Source organism: Equus quagga, chromosome 2, assembly GCF_021613505.1.
Source record: "Equus quagga isolate Etosha38 chromosome 2, UCLA_HA_Equagga_1.0, whole genome shotgun sequence".
NCBI lineage: Eukaryota > Metazoa > Chordata > Mammalia > Perissodactyla > Equidae > Equus > Equus quagga.
Window position 1 is genome coordinate 40,430,671 of NC_060268.1, and position 24,251 is coordinate 40,454,921.

Below are 24,251 nucleotides of genomic sequence, written 5' to 3' on the forward strand. Positions count from 1 at the left end.
TACTTTAAGCATCATGATGTCAGAGAATAATGTCAAAACTTTGAGATATGGATCCCACTGGATAGCTATTTGAGTGTCTAAGAGTAAAGTTTTCATTTTAAATTTTGAATTGAATAATGGACAGAGAATTGACCTATCCTTATGCTCATATCTCATTTTCCCTTTCCTACCTGGTCACCATAAAAATAGTTCTCTACGGAGTTGACAAGCTCAGCCTCTACACATAGATTACAGTAAAAGAGAAATGGCAGCAACACAGAGAATAAATAGAAATGTTATTAAGTTCTATGGCATTGGCCATAGAGAACAAGCAATAAAAGGAAGAATGGTAGCATAGGTAAAATAAAGAAAAAGAAATAGCATTAGGGAAACAAGTAATGAGAACAGATGCAACCGTCCAGCTCCTGCTAATACAGTCTTGCTTCCTTTGCTGCACATGCCACCCAGTCTGTCCCTACACAGGTCTTGTGGGTATTAAATGGGTAGGGGTGCATAGATCCTCTTGCTCCCTCAACAGTGGGCTTGGTTTCTCTTTCTTAGAATGATTGATGACTATGTATTATATTTTGCCTCCTCCATCTTCAGGAATGGCAGATTGGGTAGCAGATAATGGTTTGTGAGCTAGTTTGAGATGAACAGGGTTTTCCCTGGTAAGAGTTTGCCTATGTCTTGTTCCTTTTGCAGAGTCTCCTCATCTGGAGGTTGGAGGGCTGGTCCTGGGCCTTTTAAAATAAGACTCATTCTCCATGCATTTATGATGGGTCCTAATGGATATGGATACAGATACCAAGAAGGATTTTCATTCTAATTTCTCTTTTACCACATTCTAATTTGTTTCTCAGCCTAGAACATAAAGCTTCAGACAAGCATACTTGTAATAACCCCACACAGGGAGTCAAAAAAAATAGGTAAAGATTTATCTTTTCCTACCAGTAACAGCTTAATCATAATTTGCATATATATTTTTAAAAAACACCTGAAGCAACACTGGATACTTTGTAGACATAATTTTTATTAACATGGTATCCCTGAGAGGCAAATTAAGGTGTAAACATTATTCTGCTTTACAGAAAGGGAAATGGAGGCAAGTTGACTTACACACAAGACATCTGGAACCAGAATTCATATTTGTTGATACCTCAACCAGTGTTTTTTCCACATAGATATACTAAAGACAGTAATCTCTCATTTTTAAAAAACATTGTAGCACACTTCCTAAACCATCTCAGATCCTGCAGCTTTGCTTTAGACTGGTGTTCTTGTATCTTCCTGTCTGCTTAGGCAACATAATTGAGATAACATCTCCGCTTAAATCCTAATAAATGTTAGGAGATTCTTTGTACTAGGATCCCTCAACACTAGAACCCTAATTAATCTCTCATCTAACACAGTAAGCTATGAATTATAGCATATTCTATTTCCCCACATCTCTCCCAGATCTCATTCTAGCCACAAAACTCTAAATTAAGTGTGACTATGAAACAGCTGTTTATCCCAAGCCTTGGCCATCTGCTCATGTTCCTTTTCCTCTGTCCTGCCCATCAAAGTACATTCTCAAGATATTACTGTTTCTGACTTTTGTCTTCTGTAAGAGCTAGTCCCCTAAAACTGCTCATTCTTCTTTCCCAGTGCCAGCCATTCCGTTATCAATCAGTACAGCACAGTACCTGATTTACTGTAGGTGATGGGAGCACCACCTCCTGATCTGCCGCTGGCACTCCATGTTTCCGCTAAGGTGATTCTCTCTGCCTCCTGCACAGCCCAAATCATACCATTTCTCAAACTTTGTGTTGCTCCAAGCTTTGTCTAACCTTTCTTACAGTTTGTTCTTTGCCATCTACTCCATCTGCACAAAACACCTTGCTCCCCAGTTTTCCCATTTCTCACCCTCTCGGCACTCAGTCTTGCAATTAGTTTTGTAAAGTTCATTCCACCATAATTTACCCAGTAACCTTCCCTCCTTTGAACACATCGTGCTTCATGAAGCCTTCCTGAATAAGAAGAAAATACCTCCCAGATTTTTCTTAAAGTAAATTCTAATGCAGACCTTAACATTTATGCCTAGTGTTACTACCTAACTCTCTAGACTTCTCTAAAACTGTTGCAACTATACATGTGCACTTATTATTTTGTTCATGTCAGTGTCATCTGTTGTAGATTGTAAGGACAAGGACAGGGTCTGTTTAACTTGTGCTGTACAAGGCTCATCATACTTCTGTGAATGTATGGGCAATTAATTCAATACTATCTGATTGTAAAGATCAGAATTACACTTGTGTGTGAAGAGCTCCTTTCAAAAACAGATGTCTACCGTTGAATATGTGTACACTTGTGTGTGCGAGTATTGGCAACTCCACTGACCAAAGATAATCTGGCCTTGCCATTAGGGTAAAGAGTTGTTGGCACAAAGTCGTGTTTTCCCAGTCCATGGGAATGTGGCAGTGGCTTCTGCTCATTGCAGGTTAGTATTGAGCACCCACGGGGTGCATAACACTAGACTAGTTGTTTGGAGTGTATGGAATATGGACAGATGCCCTGTTGGCAGCTTTAACTGCTTTCCCTGTCACCACACCCAGCGGGCTTGCTCTTTGGGCTTCTAGGCCTCAAGGGACAGATGGATTCAGGTGAGATGGAACAGAAAAATTCAAACTAGGTGCTATAAATGTAGTATTACTGTATTTCAAATCTTCTAGGGCTTGGAAGAAACTAAGAAATCCAGGGTTCATGCTGCAATATTTATATGAGGTTTACATCATTTCCCCATATAGAACACCTAGTTCTTGACAAGATGATTCATAGGTCAGAACCAAGATGTTCATGAAACTCCTTCTTTAAGGTAAATGAAGAGTGTGTATGACAAATAGGTCATTCTGGTCACAGGCTTAAGTGAGCAGGAAGACTTTTTTGAAATATTTTTTTGGAAATGGAAATTGCATTTCCATTATTGTATAAAGAGTTAGACCCACTCAGTGAGAGGTCTCACAAATTCTTCCTGAAATGCTGCTATGATGGGTTTTTCCAGTTGAAATGCAGCTTAACAGGATGAGTAAAGACAGGTGCATATCAAACTCATAGGATCTACTACCATGTCCTCTCTAATAAGGGAACAACATAGGCTCTGAGAGGGAAAGGTGTTATCTTTCAATTCAGATGCAGGTAAGGAGAGGGACTGAAACCTTCCTGTCATTCTTGACAGCTGCCTTGGGAATTTGACTCTAGATCCAGGAGAAAGAGGACAAAACAGTGGGACAAATCCTGGACTATTTCCTAAGCTGGTTGGGCACAGAACAGGAGATGGATCTCACTACTGGAAGACTTTTTCAAACAACTTTAGAACATTTATGGAGGCTCTTTATAGATCCTCAGAGGCTTACTTAGGTGCTGACTGTGTCAGAAGTTTTTCACGTGTGTGGATTTCTCGGTGCTTATTAAGAGCAGAGCTTTTACTGAAGCACTTGCCACAATCATGACACCCATAGGGTTTCTCTCCTGTGTGGGTTCTGTGATGTGCACGTAAGTCAGAACTCTTACTGAAACTCTTTCCACAGTCAGGACACACATGGGGTCTCTCTCCTGTGTGTATCCTCCGATGTGCACTAAAATGAGAACTGTTATTGAAGCTTTTTCCACACTCTTCACATTGATAGGGCTTTTCTCCAGTGTGGGTTCTCTGGTGAATTATAAGGCTTGAGCTCTGATTGAAGCGTTTTCCACACTCGCCACATTGATATGGTTTCTCTCCTGTGTGGATTCTTCTGTGGGTGATGAAATTTGAACTGTCACGGAAACTTTTCCCACAGTCAAGACACTTATAAGGTTTCTCTCCAGTGTGGATTCTGCGGTGTCTAATGAGGCGTGCACTCCGACTGAAGCTTTTCCCACAGTCAGCGCATTTATATGGACTTTCCACCTGATGAGATATCTGATCTATGAGGTGGGAGTTTGGACCGAAGCTTTTGCCATATCTGAGATATTTATGGGGTCTCTCTCCCAAGTAAGGTCTCTGATGACTAAGAACTTGACCTAAACTCCTCTCTGGAAGTGTCAGTTTTCCTCTTCTCTCCCCTGGAGTCTTTTCCCACTGTCTTCCTGATCTGCATTCACTCTCACTGACTTTACCCTGATTAAGATGCCGGGGAATTTTCCTTTCAGACCTTGCAAGTAATGTCCTATGTAGTTGCACTTCCTCAGAAATATCCCGTTTTAGATTTGCTTCATTCTCAAATCCAGCCTCAAAACCTGATGTAAGAATAGAATTTTAAAAGTTATCCATTTCCTCAATTATTATGTGCCAAAGTAAAGCAAGTATCACATTAGATGATTAAAGATAAAAATTAGGGAGCTCTAGATCCCAAATCACTACCATCTACTAAAATTCCAATGTTTTACTTCTCTACTTGGTCACCTATCACAGGCTTCTAATCCACATAGGAGCTGATTAAATATATTCTTTTAACTCTTCCTAGATAAATAGGATCTTCAGAAAATCCACTCAGTATAACAAGAAAAACCTACCAGATTTAAGATAAAACTATCACCATAGTTTATAGTTCCTGTTTAAATGGGAAAGACACTTTCTAATGCTGTATTTTTGCCTCATCTCAGGCCTACCATGGTATTCTAGTTTATATTCTTTGCTGGTAACTAAGGAGATTAGAAGGGAATGCCCCGGAAAACTCTGGGAAACTGCTATATCCGAAAAGAGCTACATGAGTCCCCTTCCCCTCAAATTCAAATATATGTTGGGAATTTAAAAAAAGAATACTCAGTGTCTTTCAAAGAACAAAAGGCCTTCTGAGAGATACACTTTGCTAGGGAAGTGTCTCTCTCAAACATTCTCTTTGCCCATAGAAAAATAATCACTAACTGTTCCAAAAGCACTACTCTAATGCCCAAGCTAAGCTTTTAATATCCTTCTAAGAACCAAATACCAGGCTCCCCCGGGCCTAGGCTATGAAAATTTGCAGATACGTGCAGATTTTCAGTTTGCAAATTCAGTTTGAATTTGCAGAATTTTCAGATAAATTCTGGATCCCAAATTCCCTGGACTAAATCTGAGAGCAAAATAATGCTGAGTGTCAGCCTGTATATGTACCCTGTGAAGCAGTATTTGTACCCAGAAACCCAGTCTTATGAGATGCCCCATGAAACAGAGGTTCATTAGATTACAAGAAATCTCAGAACCTTAAATATGTGAATATGTATTATGAGCCTCTAAGAGGGGTATTTAGCATTTCCTAAACCTAGAAGCTATTTTTTTAGTGGAACATGTTAAGACCCCCATGGAACTGATGCTCCATGGAACACCCTTGAAGAATGCTAATCAAAAGAACTTTAGAAAGAAAACTGTTATTTACTGAATACTTACTATGAGCCCAAGCACTGTGCTAGGTGCGTCACCACAGTACCTCATTACATCAACGTTATTGGGATACAGAAGCAAATTTAGAGGGTTAAGTAACTTGTTCTAAGTCACTCAGCTAATAAACAACGGAATCCAAACTCACATACATATACATGTATGACTCCAAAATTAGAATTATTCTTCCCACAAGGAGGGAAGCCATAGTGAAGTATTTTTTTCTTATACAGTAGCTAAGATTCAAAGGGTTAGTTTCCTCAGAAATCTCAGACTTTTGCATAAGTGTGTCTGAAGAAAGAGGTTATCAGGTTTTCATATATGTGAATAAAGCAGACATACAGCTGGTTACTAGCTGAAACTAGAAGAAAAACAAAAATGAGAATGAACTTTTTAAAATCAACTTCATTGTACTATGGGTACATCACATGCTAGTTAGGAAATGTTACCTTTCAGATTTTCTGCTAGGTAAACTCACATGTAGCTGATGGCAAATTTACAAAGTCTGCAACCATCTCAGATTGATGCTGTAGTGTGAGGAGGCAAGTCAAGTGGCTAATTTACATCCCCTCACTGAGCTTCCTTAATAAACAGGAATCATGAGGTGGTCACAGGAATCCGTGAGAGCTGGATATAGAGGCCAGTTCTCCTGGTCTTCAATCTGATGATTTTTCTCCTAAATCCCACTGCCTGCCCTTTGCTATTTAGACCTTAAGAAGTAAAAGGATCTTACCACTGGGGCTCTGGAATAAGACTGGAGCACGGGTCATGACAGCCCCTGGGGGTAACTCAGTATCCTCTTCATCATCCTCAGAATCTTCTTCCATGGCCTCTTCTGCCTCTTCAGCTTGCTTCTCAGCTTCGGCCTCACTGGTCTCCTGGAGAGGACAAGAGGCTGTCTCCTCTTCCTGGCCATCACTTTGCGGGGCAGCAACCCGGGCACTCACTAAAGCATCCATCTCTTTAAAGAAGGGACAGGTCTCTGGTGCTTGGCCATTCTTGACTTTTCGATAGCTGGTTTGTAGGCTTTTAAACTTGGTCCGACACTGCTCCGCCGTCCTAAGGAAGCCATGTTCCCATAACCGCTCAGCCACTGCTCCGTACAGCTGGCTGTTGCGGTGACAGTTCTGGAGGGCTTCGTAAAACTGAGTCTCACTAAGAATTGCAAGGTAAGTCTTTGTCTCTTCATAGCCCCAGTGTACACCTGCCACCAGAAGAGAAGTTTTAGCACCACTTAATCCAGGGCTTTAAAGCCTCAACTCCTCAATCCTATCATCTGCATCCTGAAAAATCACCTAAGCTTGGGCTCCTAGATGAAACACTACAAATACTTCATGTTCCCAAGATCTATACAGACTTATTAGACAATTTTGCTTCTCTATATCCTATAGCAATTTCTCAGAGACCTTTATTCCTGCATTCTGTTTAGCCATATAAAAAAGAGGCCTTTCCATCTGATCACTGAAACACTGAGGCAAGTGTATAGAGTGCATTTCCCCATTCTTTTGTAGTTTTTCTGGAATTCTGACCCTAACTAGAAAATAACTGGTCAGGGGAAGAAGATCCACAATCAATCATGTTAGCACGGAGTCATCGCTAACTTCCTGATCATTCTTTTTCCAACAGCCCTACTTCCTTATGAACTAAGTTGCCCAAAGAATGACTCAAAACCCCAAGGAACAGTCTCTTTCAGAATCACACTGCTGCCTTATCCCTATGATGGCCCTTCTTCACTTGCCATGTTTCAAAAAAGCAAGCCCAACCACAGCAAAAACCTCTGAAGAGGACAAGATAAGGACCTGAAAGTCATGCACCTTATCCTTAGGAGTGAAGGACTGGCAGAAGCCAGAAAGAGAAAGGAAGCAGAGTAGACAGCATGTCCTAGCCTGGACATGTGCTAGTGCTGCAGGCCCCCCGACTTGGGCAGTACTTCATCAGGATTACAGACTGCTCCCTGAAGGTACCCAAGGTAGAGGGAAGGGAAATTCAAAGAGTCTTCCTCCCACTTGAGAGCCAGCTGGAGATTACATTGCTTCCATTAGCCTCCACTCACTGCAAGTAAAGGAGAAGGGGAATTGAAGACAGAGGAAAAGCAGTGGAAAAAAATGAACAAAGATTATGAAAATAATAGCAGCTAGCACATGTGCCATGTTTGTGATTTACCTATATTTATTCCAATGACAAAAAAGGAAAAAGAATGAAGAAAAAAAAAGAAGAAAAAATAGAAGACGACTAGAACAGAACTAAGTAACATCACACATATAGTAAAAAATGGAAGAAGATCACTGTTCACAGTGCAGCTGCAACTTCAGAGATGTAGTCCTGCTGCCATGCCCCGTTTTACAGCTGAAACAACAAACTTTGAAATGGTCAGATAACTGTCCAAGGTCACCCAGCTGATTAGTGGTCAGGATTGGAAACAGAGCCTCCTGACTCATACTTTAGTGCTCTTTCCATAACAACATGGTTGTACAAATTGTATCAACAGTAATAAATGACACTTAAAAGACAGTTCCACAGGCAAATCTTACTCCACCACAGAGTGTAAGACAAGGTTTCTTGCTGCAGGACTTCTCAGTCCTGTTACAATGCCAATGTGCGTTGTGAATCTCAGAGAGGAGACATAAATGCTTCCCCAGCTTTGGGCAATTCTTCACTATGCTTTTCCAAGTAGAAAGGAACACAAACTGACTGAGATTTGGGAGAGTAAAAGATGAAGCGCCAGTTCATGTAAGATGCTCAATAAATATTAGTTCTTCTTAAAGATAATGTAGTGCCAAGTTTTGCTCAGCCTTCAGTGATTTTATAATCAGGAAAAAATTTAATAAAGAAATACAAGGAATGATAATCCTTTTCAGGACTCTCTTGAATTTTCTGAGAGTATTTCTTTAAAATATCTAAAATTACTTTCTACTTACTATTATTTCACTGATTTTCCCACAAAAGAGAATGAAATACACATAGAACTGAGAAGTGCCTCTTTGTTCTCTACTAAAGTGACAACACTGGCAGGTGACTTTAAGCTTCCTGACTTCACAGCAAGTCTCATAACTCCTCAAATCTAATCCCAAAACCCCAAAAAGAGAAGCTTCTTACCACTTGGCCTTCGGAAAAGGACAGGTGCAGTTGAGTTGTTGGGGTCCTGGGGGGTGGCCTCCTGGGCCATTTCATCACTGTCAGACTCTTCAGCCACGGCCTCTTCTGCTCCCTCATGCTGCCAGCCCCCTTGCCCTGGCTCCTCAGTCTCAGCATCACTGCCCACCAGGCCAGAGTGAGAGGCTGCCTCTTCCAGGCCATTACTGGGCAGGGTGATGACCTGGGCACTCATCAGGGCTTCCATCTCTTCAAAGAAGGGGCAGGTTTCAGGTGGGTGGCCACTCTTGACTTTCCGATAGCTCTTCTGGAGACCTTTGAACTTGGTCCGACACTGTTCCAGGGTCCGGAGGAAGCCATACTTCCGGAGCCGCTCAGCCACAGCCCCATACACTTGGCTGTTTCGGTGACAGTTTCGGAGAGCCTCATAAAACTCAGTCTGACTGAGGATTGCTAGGAGAGTTCTGGTCTCTTCATAGCCCCAGTGCACACCTGCCACCTTCTCATCCTCAAAGCCCCAGTGATCCTGCTCCACCCAGCTGCTTCTCTCTCTTCTGGATGGTAACAGATCAGCATGTGTTCGTCTGTCTCCTGTGTGACTGCCTCTTGGGAGTTCCTTCTCCTTGGAACCCAAATCTGGGATCCATGGCTCTCCTTGCTCCAACCTGGAGACCACACCGGATTTAGGAAATGGAAATCCTGCTTGCAGAGAAGCAAACAAAGGATATCATAGTTTGGACGGATCATAAAAAACATCTCTGAGTTCAGACCTGCCTTTTTTATCCAAGAGGCTTATAAGAAAGTGTCTAAGGAAATGTTTTCAGAAAGTTCAGTGAGTTGAAGAAAGTGGGGAAAATACATGAAACTTCAAAAAATGAGAAATATTTTATTTTCCAGAGCAAGGTGACGAGAGGAAAAGGTTCTGTTGTGTGTTCAGAGCAGATACTTCTCTTCCAAACTGCTCCCTAGCCCTAGCCCTCCTGACCATTTCTTGGAAGATCCTGGTACTGCTGGGAACAGTCATCTCCTGTCTCCATAGTTCTCCACTTGGGGCTAGAGAATTAAATGGAGAGTGATTCCAGGGGAAAGGGGAGCAGAGGGGAGACTGTCTTGAACTCATCTGTTTCCTTCACACTTAGTCACCAAGTTCCAAAGGTTTTTTCCCTTAGTATGTCCTTCTATATTCCTACTGCCACCATCCAATCTAGACTTCTTATCCTCATACCTGCCTCGATCACTGTCCCACCTAACTCCAGGCTCTTGCTTCCTCAGCTCACAAGCTATACCACTGAACCTTAACTGGAGTGCCTACCACACACTGTCCATTCAGATCAGACTCTCCTCTCCAGAACACAGCACACATTTATGCACTGCTCTGTGCCTTTCCTTTAACTCCCTTTCTCTTATCCACACTTACTCCTTCAGGAAGCTGTATCTGCTAATGCCCCCGTGAAGCCCTCCCTGCAGCCCTCCCTCATCTCCCACTCTGCCAAACCCCTATTGTGCTCTCACAGTTGAGTAACAAATCATGGTTTTGCATTGTTTTGGTACAGTTCAGTTTGGCACCTATTTATGTTTGCTGTTATGTTCTCAATCATATTGTAAGCTCTTTGAGAACAGGTACCCTTTCTTATTGCAGAGTACCCTGTAAAGTGTTAAGCACATGGTAGGTGTTGAGAAACTGATTAATTCTGCAAGTCTGTGTATGGGGTTGAGAGATTGCATCTGGATCACTCAACAGAGACCATAACCAAACTCGCTGAGAAGGCTTGGATGATAAGATCAGAATTCAAAACAACCTCAACAAGTTAAAGAAATGATCAAAGAAAAAAACATACAAAATGGAGTTCAACGGAGTAGAAAGAAGAAAAACAAGTTCTGCAAAATCAAGTACAAGAATAAGCACTAGGCACAAAGACAATGGGGAAGGCTATGAGAGTCCTGGGAGTTACCAAGTGAAAAATAGTCCTTAAATAATTTGTTGAGCTATACTGAAAGAAAATGTAGTGAAGTTCCAAAGTAAAATTCTTACTCTGCCTCTACCTATCAGACCCTCGCTGGAATAGTATACATAATTTAGTTCTCCACAATTAATATATTTGGAGAACTGAAAGATTCCAAGGAAGAGTAACAAAAATTTAGTAGGTCTGAAGAATGGAGCTTCTGGGGAAAAGCTTAAAGAACCAAATAGAGTTTAATTTGGAGAAGGAAAATGACTGAAAGGAAGATGTGCCTTCAAGTATAGAATTTTTATCTATAAAATACTGACCTAGTATCATCATTACCAAGAGGAAGTAAAAAAGTTCCCAGTTCTGATAAAAACTAGGGAGCCATTCTCTTGCAGACTTATCAAGAGGAAATAGACTTCTTACTCCAGCAGAGGACTAAACTACATGCCTTCAGGAGGCCCCCAACAACTGCAGACTCTGCAATTTCCGCTCGTTCCTGCAATCCCTTTCCCACTCCTATTCCCAACCCTACTTCCCAACTTAGCATGGCATCCTGTCTTCCCATACGAATCTACTCCTCACCGCTCCTTTGAAAAGGTCTGAGCTTCTCCTTTGGATTCATCTGCTCCTGTGGTCCCAGGTCTGGGCTTCTTGCCCTCTCTTTCTTGGGTACACCCCTGGGCTGGGGTTCCACTGACTCCTGCCGAACAATTAATAATTCTCGTGATGATTTCAGGGGTGTCATCTTCTCCAAGCGCACTTTCTGCCCCTTCACAGAGACTGTGACCTAGAAACAACCCCCATTAATTGTCACTGCAAGGTCATAATGAAGGGCATTCCCAGAGGAGATTATTTAATATCCCAAAAGAGATCATCCTTTTGGAACATGGCTGGGGTTGAGGGGTGGGGGTGGTTATTAGTGAACAAGGGTCTTTCTTATTCCATTACTGTTAGCTTAGAGCAGCTAGAACTCCAGAAGGAAAAGGTCAAAATAGTAAACCCAACTACAGGCTAAAAAAATTCACCTTTCTTTCCTATTATGTAAAAAACTATGAAAGTATGTAGAACTCTATGACAGGGTAGCAAAGGTACACCCAGGAAGCATCTCAAGATAAGCTCTGTCTGAAAAGTTACCTGTTCCAGGACCAGAAGCATCACCAAGGGAGATTGTGCCCCTCTTTAAACCTGTCTACACCTTAATTTTTAAGGCCCTTTATCCTTGCCCCTTCCCAGTCACACACTTCTGAATTCCCCCTCCCTTCTCACCGAACGTCCAGGTCTTCCAGGCTCTCTTCCTAAATCTTCCACCAGAGCCACTGCCTCCTCTCCACTTTCTGGACATTGCTCCTGTACCCAACTCTGGATCTCCCCAGGTAAGACGGTCAGGAACTGCTCTAGCACCAACAATTCTACAATCTGCTCCTTGGTGCGCACCTCCGGCCTTAGCCACCGACAGCAGAGTTCCCAGAGCTGGCTGAAAGCCTCCCGGGGCCCAGCTACCTCCTGGTAATGAAATCTCCTGAAGCGCTGCCGGCAGGTCTCAGAGTTAGCGCCATTCCCTCTCAGAGTGGGTTTGGCCATCATTCGCAGGAGAAAGCAGCTTCCCTCCGCTTAAGGGTCTGGGTTGCAGCGTTTGCACCTATCTTCCCAAGTTCTTGGAGAATCACCTGCAGATGAGTCTCTCTCTGTAAGAAGAGTTTCTTCCTAGGGTAGAGAGAGATGGCACTATCAGAAGGAACATACTCGTATGTTTAAAGTCTTGCTAGAGCTGGCCTGACTTCCCATATGCTCTACGTGGCCATCTGAGGTGGCAGCAACTTCAGGACAGCAAGACAAAACTGAGCGTGAAGGAGAGAGACCTTTCAAAAACTGCGTTTCTGGGCGACTTCCAGGGCGGCCCGGGGAAGCAGCAGAGCATAGAAAGTACTGCCTGCTCCTCTTCCACCTCCCCCGAATCTGATCCCATTTAGCTCCCGTGACCAGCGCCGCACAGTGAACCATATGGGAGACCTGGAGCTCGAGAGGATCTACAGGCAAGTCACCACCGGGCTGAAGACAATAAAAAGCCTCTGTCCAGCGGGTCGCGGCTGATCTCCCCCAGCACCTCTGCAGTCCTTCCCGAGGCCCCTAGGCGCCCCGTCCCCTCACACTCCACAACGACCAATTCCCACCCCAGACCAAAATCAAGTACTGATCACGGGGCTTTGCTTTCCCTCACAGCAGAAGGAACCCTCGGCAAATATTCGGGAACTACTGACGGGAGACCTCGCGCAAGGGGAGAAGTTGGTTTGGCTCCTGAAGCGAGGGCCAGGAGGGCTTGGGGGGAGTCACACTTAGTTGCTGGAGAGAGGAAGTCCAAGGGGGCAGTAGGAATGGGTCTCCTGAGGACGAGCTCGGGTGCTGGCCAGAGCTCCGAGTGCTGCGGTTCGCGAGCGCGCAGCTCAGCTCAAGGAACGGCGGGTGCGGGGTTCCGGCCTCTTTGTCTTCGCTCCCTCCGGCCAGGTCACTCTCGGAGCCATCGTGCAGTCCCTCCAGAGGCCTCCGACTGAGCTAGGGAGTCCTGAGAGCACCCTCCGGCTCACCCTTGGGAGCGTCTTCCTCTTGGGATGCCTTCAGCCCACTCGCATCTCTGCCCCAGGGCCAGCCTCACCCACTTGGGGTCCGACCCCAGCCCGGGCTCTCCAGCCTGCCAGTCCAGCTACCAAACCGGAAGTCCGAGCGGGCGACTCGGGCGCTGAGGGCGCATGCGCAAGGGCAGGCCCCGCGTCTCCTCTCCTGTGGAGCGCCGGCGGGACCGAGCGAGTGCGCCCAGCCGAGCGCGGCACACTTCCGGGGCCCGGCGCGCCGACCCTTCCCCGCTTCCCCTCTGCTCGTCCCACAGCAATTGTCTAGGCGGGTAGATTCGGGAGGAACTGCCCGTCCTAGGAGCCCGTGCGCCTGTGGAGAAGGGGCACTCGCCTCCGAGGTCTCCTGGAGGGGCGCTGGAGGAGGAGGTGGCGGATATAGGGACTCGAGGTCCGCCGTGGGAATGATCCACGAACTGCTCTTGGCTCTGAGCGGGTACCCAGGGTCCATCTTCACCTGGAACAAGCGGAATGGCCTCCAGGTACTGTCCGGCTCAGAGCGCGGGAACTAGCTAGCACTGAATGGGTGGGCCTGAGCCAGTGCGTGGGGAGGAGTCTAAGGGGCCCGGGGGCGGGGCCTTCAGGGACTGAGGCGTGGGGGGGGGCGTGCCCCTTGGCACGTGACTGGGGGCAGTGCCCGAGGGGCCTACGGGCGTGGCGGGAAGCCTTGTGAGGGCTGGGTCTGGGCTGGGGAACGGAGCGCAGACCCTGAGTGGCCGGCCTTCGGGCGGAAGGAGGGAGCCCGGGCCCGGCCTGAGCTGGGGGTTTCTGAGCGGGAGTTGTTGGGGAACTGGACGTAAAAGTGAGGGAGGCACTTGCTCGCGTTTCACGTTTGCACTCTGTTTTAAACTGAGTTTTGAAAGCTAGTCCAAATACATAGCGCTTAATTAAACACAGTAAGGGTTCAGCCAATTTCGTTGAATGAACAAATGAATGAGAATGTTTCCCTCATTACTCCTTTCCCAGGAAAATTCTGCACTAGGAGAGTTTGGAAAGGGCCCTTCGTGTAACTAGGAGTGTATGAGGAGGAAGGGCTGTGTGCCATATGTATTATCTCATTTAATCTTCGCAACCACCTATCTCCATTTCACAGATGAACTCCCGGTGTCATGTAGCTAATACTTAGCGAGCTTGATCTTGAACTCGGGTCTGTCCAGTTCCGATATCTGAACTACTCTTTTCTACTTCTGCTGCCAGCAATGTTAGCTAATCCTCTCCATAATTTAGTAACTTAGATATTGTTAGCCCCAGTTAAAAAATGAGCAAGCTGAAGCTCAGAGAACTTTAAGGTGGTTAGTCTTAGTAATGGCAAGCTTTGAATCTAGCTCTGTCTGATCACAAAGTCATGCCTGTTCTTATCAGAATTGGCAGTGTAGGCTGTGGAAAAGCAGAAAAATTACATTCTTAATCTATAAAACCCACAAATCAAACAGATTCCTCTTGTTATTATTTATTTTCCCCCGTAAAACTAGGACAATGCCAGTCATATAGGAGGAAAATATTCAGGAAGTATTTGTGGGTGCTTGACTGAAGTAAAAGGAGATAGCAGAATATAGGAAAGATAGCTGCCTTCCTTCCTTTCTTATAAAAAAAGTCTTATAAAAAAAAGATATTTTCCTCCTTAAGAGCTCAGCTTTAAAGACACCTCCTCAGAAAAACTTTCTCTGACCACCTCTTTAAGTATCCTCCCCATATGCCATTATTCTCTATCACAGCAACTTGTTCATTTCCCTTATAGGACTTAGCATAATTCATATTATTTATTGTTCTTACTTGTTTATAGTCTTTTTCTCTCATAGATTACTCACAGGGGCAGAGACCACAGTGGTCTTCTTCATTGGTGTACCCAGAGCACCAGCACAGTTCTTCCACATAGTAGGTGTTCAGATATTTGTGGAAGAAAAGAGCACCACCAAAACCGGCAAATATTGCATACTTTCTGCAAAGAAGTGTTTTTCACATTCAAATAAAGGGAAAAGTTGTCACGAATGCCCACTGTTGATAAAAATCATCTTATTGTAACATTGAATAAGTATACACATTAAACTAAGTATAAACTCAAACATATAGCTCTTAAACAACTATAAAATGAAATGTTTTTATGAACTAAACAAAACTACCAAATCGATAAATTCAAATTAACATTAGTCTAATGCAAGGTTTCTCACCCTTGGCAGTATTAACATTTTGGACTGATAATTCTTTGCTGTGGGGGACTGACCTGTGTATTGTAGGATGATGTTCAGCAGCATCCCTGGTCTCTACTCACTAGATGTCAGTAGTACCCCCTGAGTTATGGCAACCAAAAATATCTCCGGACATTACTGAATGTCCCTTGGGGGCAGAATTGCCCCTGATGGAGACCACTGATCTGATTAATGTATAATATTGTTTTGCTGAAACTAAATCGCCAACAATTCAGTTTAATAAAGACTTTGCTACAGATCTGGCTCTATATTTTCTATTTTGACTTCAGTAACTCTAATGTGGAGAATGCCTATTAATATAAATAGGTTGTACCAAATGGTATCAGTAACTATATTTGCTGTTTCAAAATAACTAGACCTTGAACTTTTCTAAAACTCTGCCAACAAGCACTGCTCAAAATGCCAGTTTTCATGGGAGTATCACTTGATAACTGGGTAGAGCTGTCCTAATAAGAAAAAATTGCTTACATGTATTAAGCACTTGCCATATGCTTGGCACATGTGATTTACGTGTATTAACTTATTTAATCCTCACAATCTGTCTCCACTTTATAGGTATGAAAACTGAGGCACAGAGAGGTATGCTAACTTGCCTAAGATTTCACACAAGTAAGAGGCAATTCAGGGATTCAAACCCAGGCAGTGTGGCTCAAAGATCAGGTTCTTAAGCACCATGTCATGCACCTCTTAAGTTATTAACTTGAAGATATGGTTAGCATTGTGTCATTAAAATCTGTATTAAATGGATTCCTATCAAATTATTGTGGACTCAGTAACAAAAATTTTTCTTTGCATGTTTATTATCACATTTACTGTCATATAAAGATGGCATTCACAAAATACAATACTCACAATGTGAATATTAATATGCTAAATTCCTTGGGGGTAGTAACTATCTGATTTTGTTCACTATTTAATCTCTGAATGTTAGCACAGAGCCTGGGATCAGTAGGTGTCCATTAAAAGTTAGTTGATTCCCCAAAGAAGATATACAGTGGCCAATAAACAAAAGATGATCAGTATCACTAATCATTAGGGAATGCAAATCAAAAGCACAGTGAAGTACCACTTCATCCCCTTTAGGACGGCTATTATAAAAAAAAACAGAAAATAACAAGTGTTGGTGAAGTTGTGAAGAAATTAGAACTGTTGTACATTGCTGGTACAAATGTAAAACGGTGTAGACCCTGTGGAAAACAGTATGGTGACTGCTCAAAAAATTAAACTTAGAATTACCAAATGATCCAGCAATTTCTTGTCTGGATTTATACCCAAAAGAAGTGAAAGCAGAGACTCAAACAGATATTTGTACACCCATGTTCATAGCAGCATTATTCACTATATATATTTATATACGGCCAAAAGATAAAAGCAACTCAGGTGTCCAAGGACAGATGAGTTGGATAAACAAAATGAGGCATATACATACAGTGGAATAGTATTCAGCATTAAAAAGGAAGAAAATTCTGACACATACTACAACATGGATGAGCCTTGGAGACACTATTCTAAGTGAAATAAGCCAGTCACAAAAGGACAAATATTGTATGATTCCACTTATTTGAAGTAGTGGAATAGTAGAATAGAGTAGTCAAAATCATAGACACGGAAAGTAGAAGGGTGGTGCCAGGGGCTGGGGAGTCACTGTTTACTGGGTACAGAGTTTCAGTTTGGGATGATGAAAAAGTTCTAGAGGTAGATGGTGGTGATGGTTGCACAACAATGGGAATGTACTCAGTGCCATAGAACTGTACACTTAAAAATGGGTAAAATGATAACTTTTATGTATATTTCGCCACAATTTTTTTCAAAAAGTTGGTTGGATGAATATATTCTCCTACTATGTTTTTTTTTAACTTGAAATAACATTGGTTTATAACATTATATAAATTTCAGGTGTACAGCATTATATTTCGATTTCTCTGTAGATTACATCATGTTCACCACCCGAAGGCTAATTATAATCCATCACCACACGTGTGCCTGATCACCCCTTTCACCCTCCTCCCTCCCCACTTCCTCTCTGGTATCCACCAGTCCAATCTCTGTCTCTACGTTTTTGTTTATTGTTGTTTTTATCTTCTATTTATGAGTGAGATCATATGGTATTTGACCTTCTCCCTCTGACTTATTTAACTTAGCATAATACCATCAAGGTCCATCCATGTTGTCACAAATGGCCAGATTTCATCGCTTTTTATGGCTTAGTATTCCCTTGTGTATATATACCACATCTTCTTTATCCCTTTGTCCCTTGATGGGCACCTAGGTTGCTTCCAAGTCTTGGCTATTGTGAATAATGCTGGATGAACATAGGGGTGCAGGTATCTTTATGCATTTGTGTTTTCACGTTCTCTGCATAAATACCCAGCAGTGGAATAGCTGGATCATATGGCAGTGCTATTCTTAACTTTTTGAGGACTGTCCATACTGCTTTCCATAGTGGCTCCGCCAGTTTGCACTCCCACCAGCAGTGTATGAGAGTTCCCTTTTGTCCACATCCTCTCCAACACTTGTTATTTCCTGTGTTGTTAATTATAGCCATTCTGACGGGAGTGATCCCACTACTTTTTTCTACTTGAACTGCGGTGAAACTTCTATATAGCACACTAGGCTATTATTTGGCCATTATTTAAATTAAAAATATAGATGAAAACATGGACACTAAATTTATATGTCCAATTATAAGGTGCTTTTACAGATTATAGTGTGCTGCATTAATTTGACCTTTTCATTGAAATGCAAACAAAATTTAAAATTTCATAGAAAATTTATCAGTCCTAAGCATATGTCTGAGAAAACCCTGGAGTCTGCAGACCCCAGTTTGAGCAGTATTGCTAAAGAGACTTTGTTGCAACCAGGTCAAAAACCCCGTATCCTGGGGCCGGACTCATGGCCGAGTGGTTAAGTTTGCACGCTATGCTTCGGCAGCCCAGGGCTTTGCCGGTTTGGATCCTGGGTGCAGACATAGCACCGCTCATCAAGCCATGCTGAGGCAGCATCCCACATGTCACAACTAGAAGGACCCACAACTATGTACCAGGGGGCTTTGGGGAGAAAAAGGAAAAATAAAATCTTTAAAAACAACCCATATCCTTATAGACCATCCCTGGAAGATTGCATAAGAAACAGGTAATAGTAGTTGCCTCTGGGAAGGTTGACTTATTTTTAATGTACACTATTTTGTATTGTTTGAATTCTTTACCATGTGTTACCACCTATTGCAATAAACAACTAATTATATCGGGGATGGAGAACAACACCTTTATAGCGGTTTGCAAATACTTTCGTTATCCAGAACTTACCAATCTTAAATGGGCATCTTGAGAAGGGAAAGGATCAATAGCATGAAGCAGTTGAAGCACCTCAAACACTGGCGAGCAGTGAATAGCAGGCATCGGTGTCTTTAGCATTGTTCCTCTCCTGCAGGTGTCACAGGACTTCCCATTTCTACATCCCAGTGAAACCAGCGTCTTGAATCGACTCTGCCGGCTCGGCACAGACTATATACGCTTCACCGAGTTCATTGAACAGTACACAGGCCATGTGCAGCAACAGGTAGGTGCCTGTTCTCAGGGAATGTACACCTCCAGAAGGCGGGAGCTATGTCAAGCTTTCAGTGAATCTATGGGTAATTCATGTGAAGTGATTCTCAAGAAGTTATGAATTTCTCATCACTGGAATTATTCAAGTGAAGGCCAGGTGACTACCTCAAAAAAGGGGAAAATATACACTTTTTTATTTGTAAAGAAAAGAGTTAAACCAGAGAAGGTATTTGGCACATGGTAAGCACTTAATAAATATTATCCATTACTGTGAATTAATTGGAAGTCAGTATAGTGTGGAGGCCAAGGATTTGTGAGCCATTCCATCACTTACGGGCCATAGACTGCTTGGCAGTAACCTAATGCTCATTAGCTAAGGCTCAGTTTCCTTGTCTATAAAATGAGGATAGCAGTTAGTACCTATCTCATAGGGTTGTGAGGATTAAACACGGTAATTCATGCGAAGTGCCTAGTACATTGTAAGCACTCCAATTTTTTTTTTTTGAGGACGATTAACCCTGAGCTAACAGCTGCCAATCCTCCTCTTTTCGCTGAGGAAGACTGGCCCTGAGCTCACATCCATGCTGATCTTCCTCTTCTTTGTATGTGGGACGCCAGCCACAGCATGGTGTGCCAAGCAGTGCCATGTCCACACTGGCGATCCGAACTGGCGAACCTTGGGCCGCAGGAGCGGGACGTGCGCACTTAACCACTGCGTCACCAGGCCGACCCCACATTCAAATTTTTTTAAGGAGAAATTTTAAAGTTCTCTTTTCTTTTTAACAGTCTGCAATTCTGTCAGTGGCAAATAAAAAGATTACTGAATTGTGTGACTCTGATTCACTGATCACTATTTCCCAGTTGAAAGAATGATTCTGGTTGAGGAGAAAGGCGGGGACTTCTAGAAAGGAAAAGGAAGGATGCTTTTCTGAAACAATGCAGTCAGTACCCTCTGGCTCCTATCATAGAAATTGGTTGTCAGGCCTTTTTTGGTAATTGATGGGGCAAAGGAATTGAAGAATAATGCCTTATATTTTCATCTCTGGGACAGGGCTTCTGGTTCTCCCAAACTGATCTTATTGCAGAGAAAATACATAAGCTAAACATGACTTTAAAATCGAATCAATACCAATTTGCTATGAAATCATATTAATGAGAGCACACTTAATTATCAAAGTTGGGACCTGTATCTGTATTAATAAAGATGAAAAGACCTCTATTTTTAATTTTTTGTATATAACACTTAAAAGAAAAAAAAACCTGTCCTATATTCATGTGACTATGTGGATTTTATCTTACATAATTTGTGAATTCCTACTTTCCCAAATTCTAAAGAGTAGTACCTCATTTTTGGAAAAGTAAAAAGCATATTCATTTTCTCTTTCATTTTGGGGTAAATGAAGACATTCAGTTCTCTGGAACCACACAGGAACAAAACAAAATTGGCTGGTTGTAAGTCACTCTGTGCCCATGCTGTTCTTATTATAGCTGTGAACATTTATCTCAGGAACTACTAGTTTCCTTTGCAGCATCCTCTGGCTACACTGTGCCTTATCCCTGAGCCCAAGCTTCTTACCACATTTGTTGCTGAGTTCTGCTACTGTATCTACCACCACCAGAGCTCCATCACCCAAGTCAGTGCATAGCCAGAGAGGCTGTTCATCGTGGCCTCTAGTCAACTGTTAACCACAATTCCCCATTTACAACTACAGAAGAAGCTCTTAACGAAAAATTGCAGGTTTCCTGAAAGACAAGCCATATTTGTAAATAGCCTCTTGGAGAGAGTATCTTAACTCCCCATATTGGCTTTCAGAATCATGTTCTTGATGAATTGCCACGCCAGGCAGGAGAAAGGATATTAGAAGGAAGATTGAGGTCATTTTATTTAATTCAGTAAATATTTATCCTCTGTTCAAAGAACTGTGCTGGGAGCTTAAATACAAAGACAAATAAAGTGTGGGCCCTTGCATCATGAAGCTCGTGGTCCAGTGAGAGGGGCATATAAAGAAGAGTGCAATTCCAGCACTAAATAGAGATGCTATGAAGGCAACAAAGGGGGAGTTACTAATTTCCTAGGGCGAGTTAGGAAGGGCTTTACAGAGAAGAGATGCTTGAGTTAGGTCCTGCAGGAAGAGTAGGTATCTGTCACAAAGATGAGTGCACAGTTAGAAGCAGAACACATCCAAATTCAGGGGGGTGAGAATTAGAAGCAAGGCACATTTGGTGAACCGTGGGTGGTTTGGAAATGAAGATGTGAAGTTGGAAGCGGTGAAAGATAATTTTGGAAAGAGGATAAGGGCCAGAATGCAGAAGTCATTGTATGCCATGTAGGGGAGGGGGGTATTATTCTGGGGCAATGGGAAGCCACCAAAGGGATTTAAGCTGGAAATTATAAGATTAGAATTAAGCTGCAGAAAATTCTCCACTGACAGTATGGAGTACTGCCTGGTTGTTTGTAACACCTGAGCCACTTGGAAGATTAAAATATTATCACATTTTAAAAGATCAGAACTCAAAATCTGTTCTCTTCAGTCATGTTTTCCTCTCACTGATGTACTTCTTTGATACACAATTATTGAGGTAAAAACAATACCACTAATAAAGGATAACGTTGTCCTCAGGTTTCAGAGTCTGAGCTGAGAAGCTGCCTTCTCTTTGTTTCATTTCAGGATCATCATCCATCTCAACAGGGCCAGGGTGGATTACATGGAATCTACCTAAGGGCCTTCTGCACAGGGCTGGATTCGGTATTGCAGCCTTATCGCCAAGCACTGCTTGATTTGGAACAGGAGGTGAGAGACGAGACATGGGAAGCAACACCTCTGAGACAGCAGACTAGGGCATGTTCTTGAATTTGAAATGCCCTTTGATACAGGCAGATAGTTAAGAGTGAGCTGTTTTCTTCGTGGCTGGAGGGTACAGTGTGCTCTCCGTGATTGCTCAAGTCATGATCAAAGTGGACTGCAGATCATGGCAAAGGTCTCTGAGTAAGTTTATAAGAGCCCTAGCTTTGGTTTTGTTATCACGTGAAAATCAGAATTAATAATCTTCTATAAATTGTCAGTTCTCAATAGCCTAAAACTAACATTAAGCCCATTCTCAGATTCCCTTCTAGCTTTCATAGATCAAATAGATTCAAGATATTTTCTATGGAGTCCTAATCACGGTGTTTTTTGTTGCAGTTCCTGGCTGACCCCCATCTCTCCATATCACATGTCAATTACTCCCTAGATCAGGTATGCTCCCCAAATCACAAAATGCCTTGAAATTTCTTGATATTGTTAGAAAAATCTAACTTATGACATTATTTTTGAGAACCTTCTTCCTTTGGGATTCAGAGCCTAGCATTTTATATTTTGTATGCTTTCCTAGATCAGAACTGTTTGCAAAGCTCCAAATTTAGTTAAAACTTAATGCCTGATGTTAATGCTCTGTATTGACCTCAATACTCAGAATTATGCTAACCCCAGAAATAGAAACTGCTTCTCTCTGCCATTCTCTATCTGCAGCCAACCCCCATATCGAATTGCCTTAGGATACTGGATGTTGGCTCTTCTGTGGGGTTGCCATCTTTATATTAAGTGGTACTATTTAGAAGCAAAAGCATTTCCTGAGTTAATTTTTTTCCTTGTATTTGATTATATACCCTCCTAATTATTCTCTACTTTGCAGTTCCAGCTCCTTTTTCCCTCTGTGATGGTTGTGGTAGAACAAATTAAAAGTCAAAAGGTGAGAACTTTCCTTTTCCTTTCACTCTGGTAAGCACCAGGGAAATATTCATAATTAATTTGGCCTTACATTCTTTTTTGAAGTCCCTAGTTTTTAGTAGCTTTTATTTATTTATTCATTCATTCAAGAGTATCTGCTTGGGTATCAGGCTAAGTGTCAGGAATGCAAAAATAAGTTCTGACCCTGCCCTTAAGCACCTCCTGGTCCAGAAGGTGGGGAGACGCACCCCAAGAATGCTGCTGGGTAAGAGGAAAATGCTCGGATATTTGGAGCTGAGAGCTTTTGCACTAAGGATTTAGAACTGTTAGATATGGATCTTGAGGAACAGCAGAAAGTTAATTCTTAGAAAGAAAGAAATTAATAGGTTTATGGTTAGGGTGCTGGCAGTTTTCTGAGAATTAGATCATTGGGTGAAACCAGATTTTTATTTTTTTAGTTAAATTTGCCTATTCTTATCACAAGTTTTTATCACATGCATTGAAAAGTTAGGGTCCCCAGTGGCAGGAGAATGTCTTTTCCGGGCAGAGTTAATAACTCTGAGAAATAAATGCTTTGAGATTTCACATTAGAAGAAGAAACTGCTGGTCCACAATTGGACCAAAAAGCACAACTGGATTAAACATGTTTGCTCATTCATGTTTTTAAGCTGTAATATTTGTGCCTTAGCTTGTCAGGAGTGTTCACCTTGATGAAAACAACTAGTCAAGCAGTTAACTTGCATGGTTGCTACTTCCTTTTTTCACTGTATAAGTACAGAAACGTACACTCTGCTGCATTCATTCTGTGCCAGCGAAGCCAGTAGGGGAGGTGTTCTTTGGCCCTTCAAAGCAGATTGCCCCCATCAAATAACATCGAACTTTTATTGTGCACTTGCTGTATACCAGGGACTGTGCTAAGTGCTTCACATACATTATCATATTCAGTCCTCCAAGGGGTCACATAGGTTAAGGAATGTGCTTAGGGTCGCACAGATGGTAGTCAATGGTAGAGCTGGGATATAAACTCACATCTAACTGCCTCCAAAGACTATGCTCTTAACCGCTCTGCTGAATTATCTCCCAAAATTGGAGGGGAGCTTCTAGGTAAGTGGAGTTAGCATAGGGGTTCTCTGCCTAGCTGCACATCTCACTTGACTTTCAGCTTCCACCGGCCACAGGAAGGAGAGTGGAAAATGAGTAGGGAGATTACAGATGGGCCAATCTTCCTTCCTGCCAGGGTGGTGGGAGAGAAGCTAGTGTGCTATGGCTCTACAGAGTTAAAAAATGAGGTGGTCAACAAAGTGGGCTGAGAATGGGATGACTGCGAACAGGCACAAGAGATCCTTTTAGAGTAGTGGAAATGGTATAAAACTGGATTATGGTGATGGTTGCATAATGTTGTAAATTTACTAAAAATGATTGAATAGTACACTTAAAATGGATGAATTTTATCTTATGTAAATTATACCTCAATAAAGCACTTTTTAAAAAAGAGCCAGAAGGACAGAGAGGAAGCAGATTTTTGGAAAAGTGTATCCCATATAAGTAGTCTGAATCAGGCCTTAATGTGAAACAAAGGGCTTTCTTTGCCTCTTTGCTTGGCAGTTCAACTCTAAATGATCCTGGTTTCTCTAGTGCACTAGTTCTCAGACTTCACTGTGCATTAGAATCACCTGGAGAGGATTGTTAAAACCACATTGCTGGGGCTTGCCCCAGAGATTCTAATTCAGTAGTCTGGAGTGAGGCCCAAGAATTTGCATTTCTTGC

General features: G+C 42.5%; 3 protein-coding genes across 12 annotated transcripts in view; 2 read left to right on the forward strand and 1 right to left on the reverse strand.

Moving 5' to 3' along the window:
- The window catches only part of ADAL (adenosine deaminase like), a 37,202-nt gene extending 28,995 nt beyond the window's left edge, over positions 1-8,207 (forward strand). For 2 of the 3 annotated variants that reach the window (XM_046652025.1, XM_046652024.1), the window contains exon 12: positions 6,986-8,207. The gene's annotated coding sequence lies outside the window, so the exon portion shown is untranslated. Of the gene's footprint in view, positions 1-684; positions 860-6,985 lie in introns of those variants that run through there. The other variant, XM_046652026.1, reaches the window with a different exon arrangement.
- Positions 993-13,131, reverse strand: ZSCAN29 (zinc finger and SCAN domain containing 29). 8 transcript variants are annotated; one of them, XM_046652017.1, is made up of 6 exons: positions 12,984-13,131; positions 11,668-12,105; positions 10,984-11,101; positions 8,456-9,151; positions 6,093-6,563; positions 993-4,239 (listed from the first exon to the last, which is right to left on the reverse strand). In XM_046652017.1, exons 2-6 carry the CDS (start codon positions 11,983-11,985, stop codon positions 3,371-3,373), a joined length of 2,472 nt encoding a protein of 823 aa, XP_046507973.1. In that variant the 5' UTR covers positions 11,986-12,105; positions 12,984-13,131; the 3' UTR covers positions 993-3,370. The 8 variants fall into 8 exon arrangements, with proteins under 8 accessions (XP_046507973.1, XP_046507969.1, XP_046507972.1 ...); XM_046652013.1 differs by having other exon boundaries at positions 10,984-11,188; XM_046652016.1 differs by having other exon boundaries at positions 10,984-11,188; positions 12,667-13,088.
- A 78-nt stretch (positions 13,132-13,209) lies between these two features.
- TUBGCP4 (tubulin gamma complex associated protein 4) overlaps positions 13,210-24,251 on the forward strand; it is a 34,455-nt gene continuing 23,413 nt past the window's right edge. Inside the window, exons 1-5 of the mRNA XM_046652023.1 lie at positions 13,210-13,507; positions 18,662-18,790; positions 21,447-21,569; positions 21,960-22,013; positions 22,450-22,506. Of these exons, the coding sequence (XP_046507979.1) occupies positions 13,430-13,507; positions 18,662-18,790; positions 21,447-21,569; positions 21,960-22,013; positions 22,450-22,506 (441 nt within the window). The 5' untranslated portion in view covers positions 13,210-13,429. The remainder of the gene's footprint in view (positions 13,508-18,661; positions 18,791-21,446; positions 21,570-21,959; positions 22,014-22,449; positions 22,507-24,251) is intronic.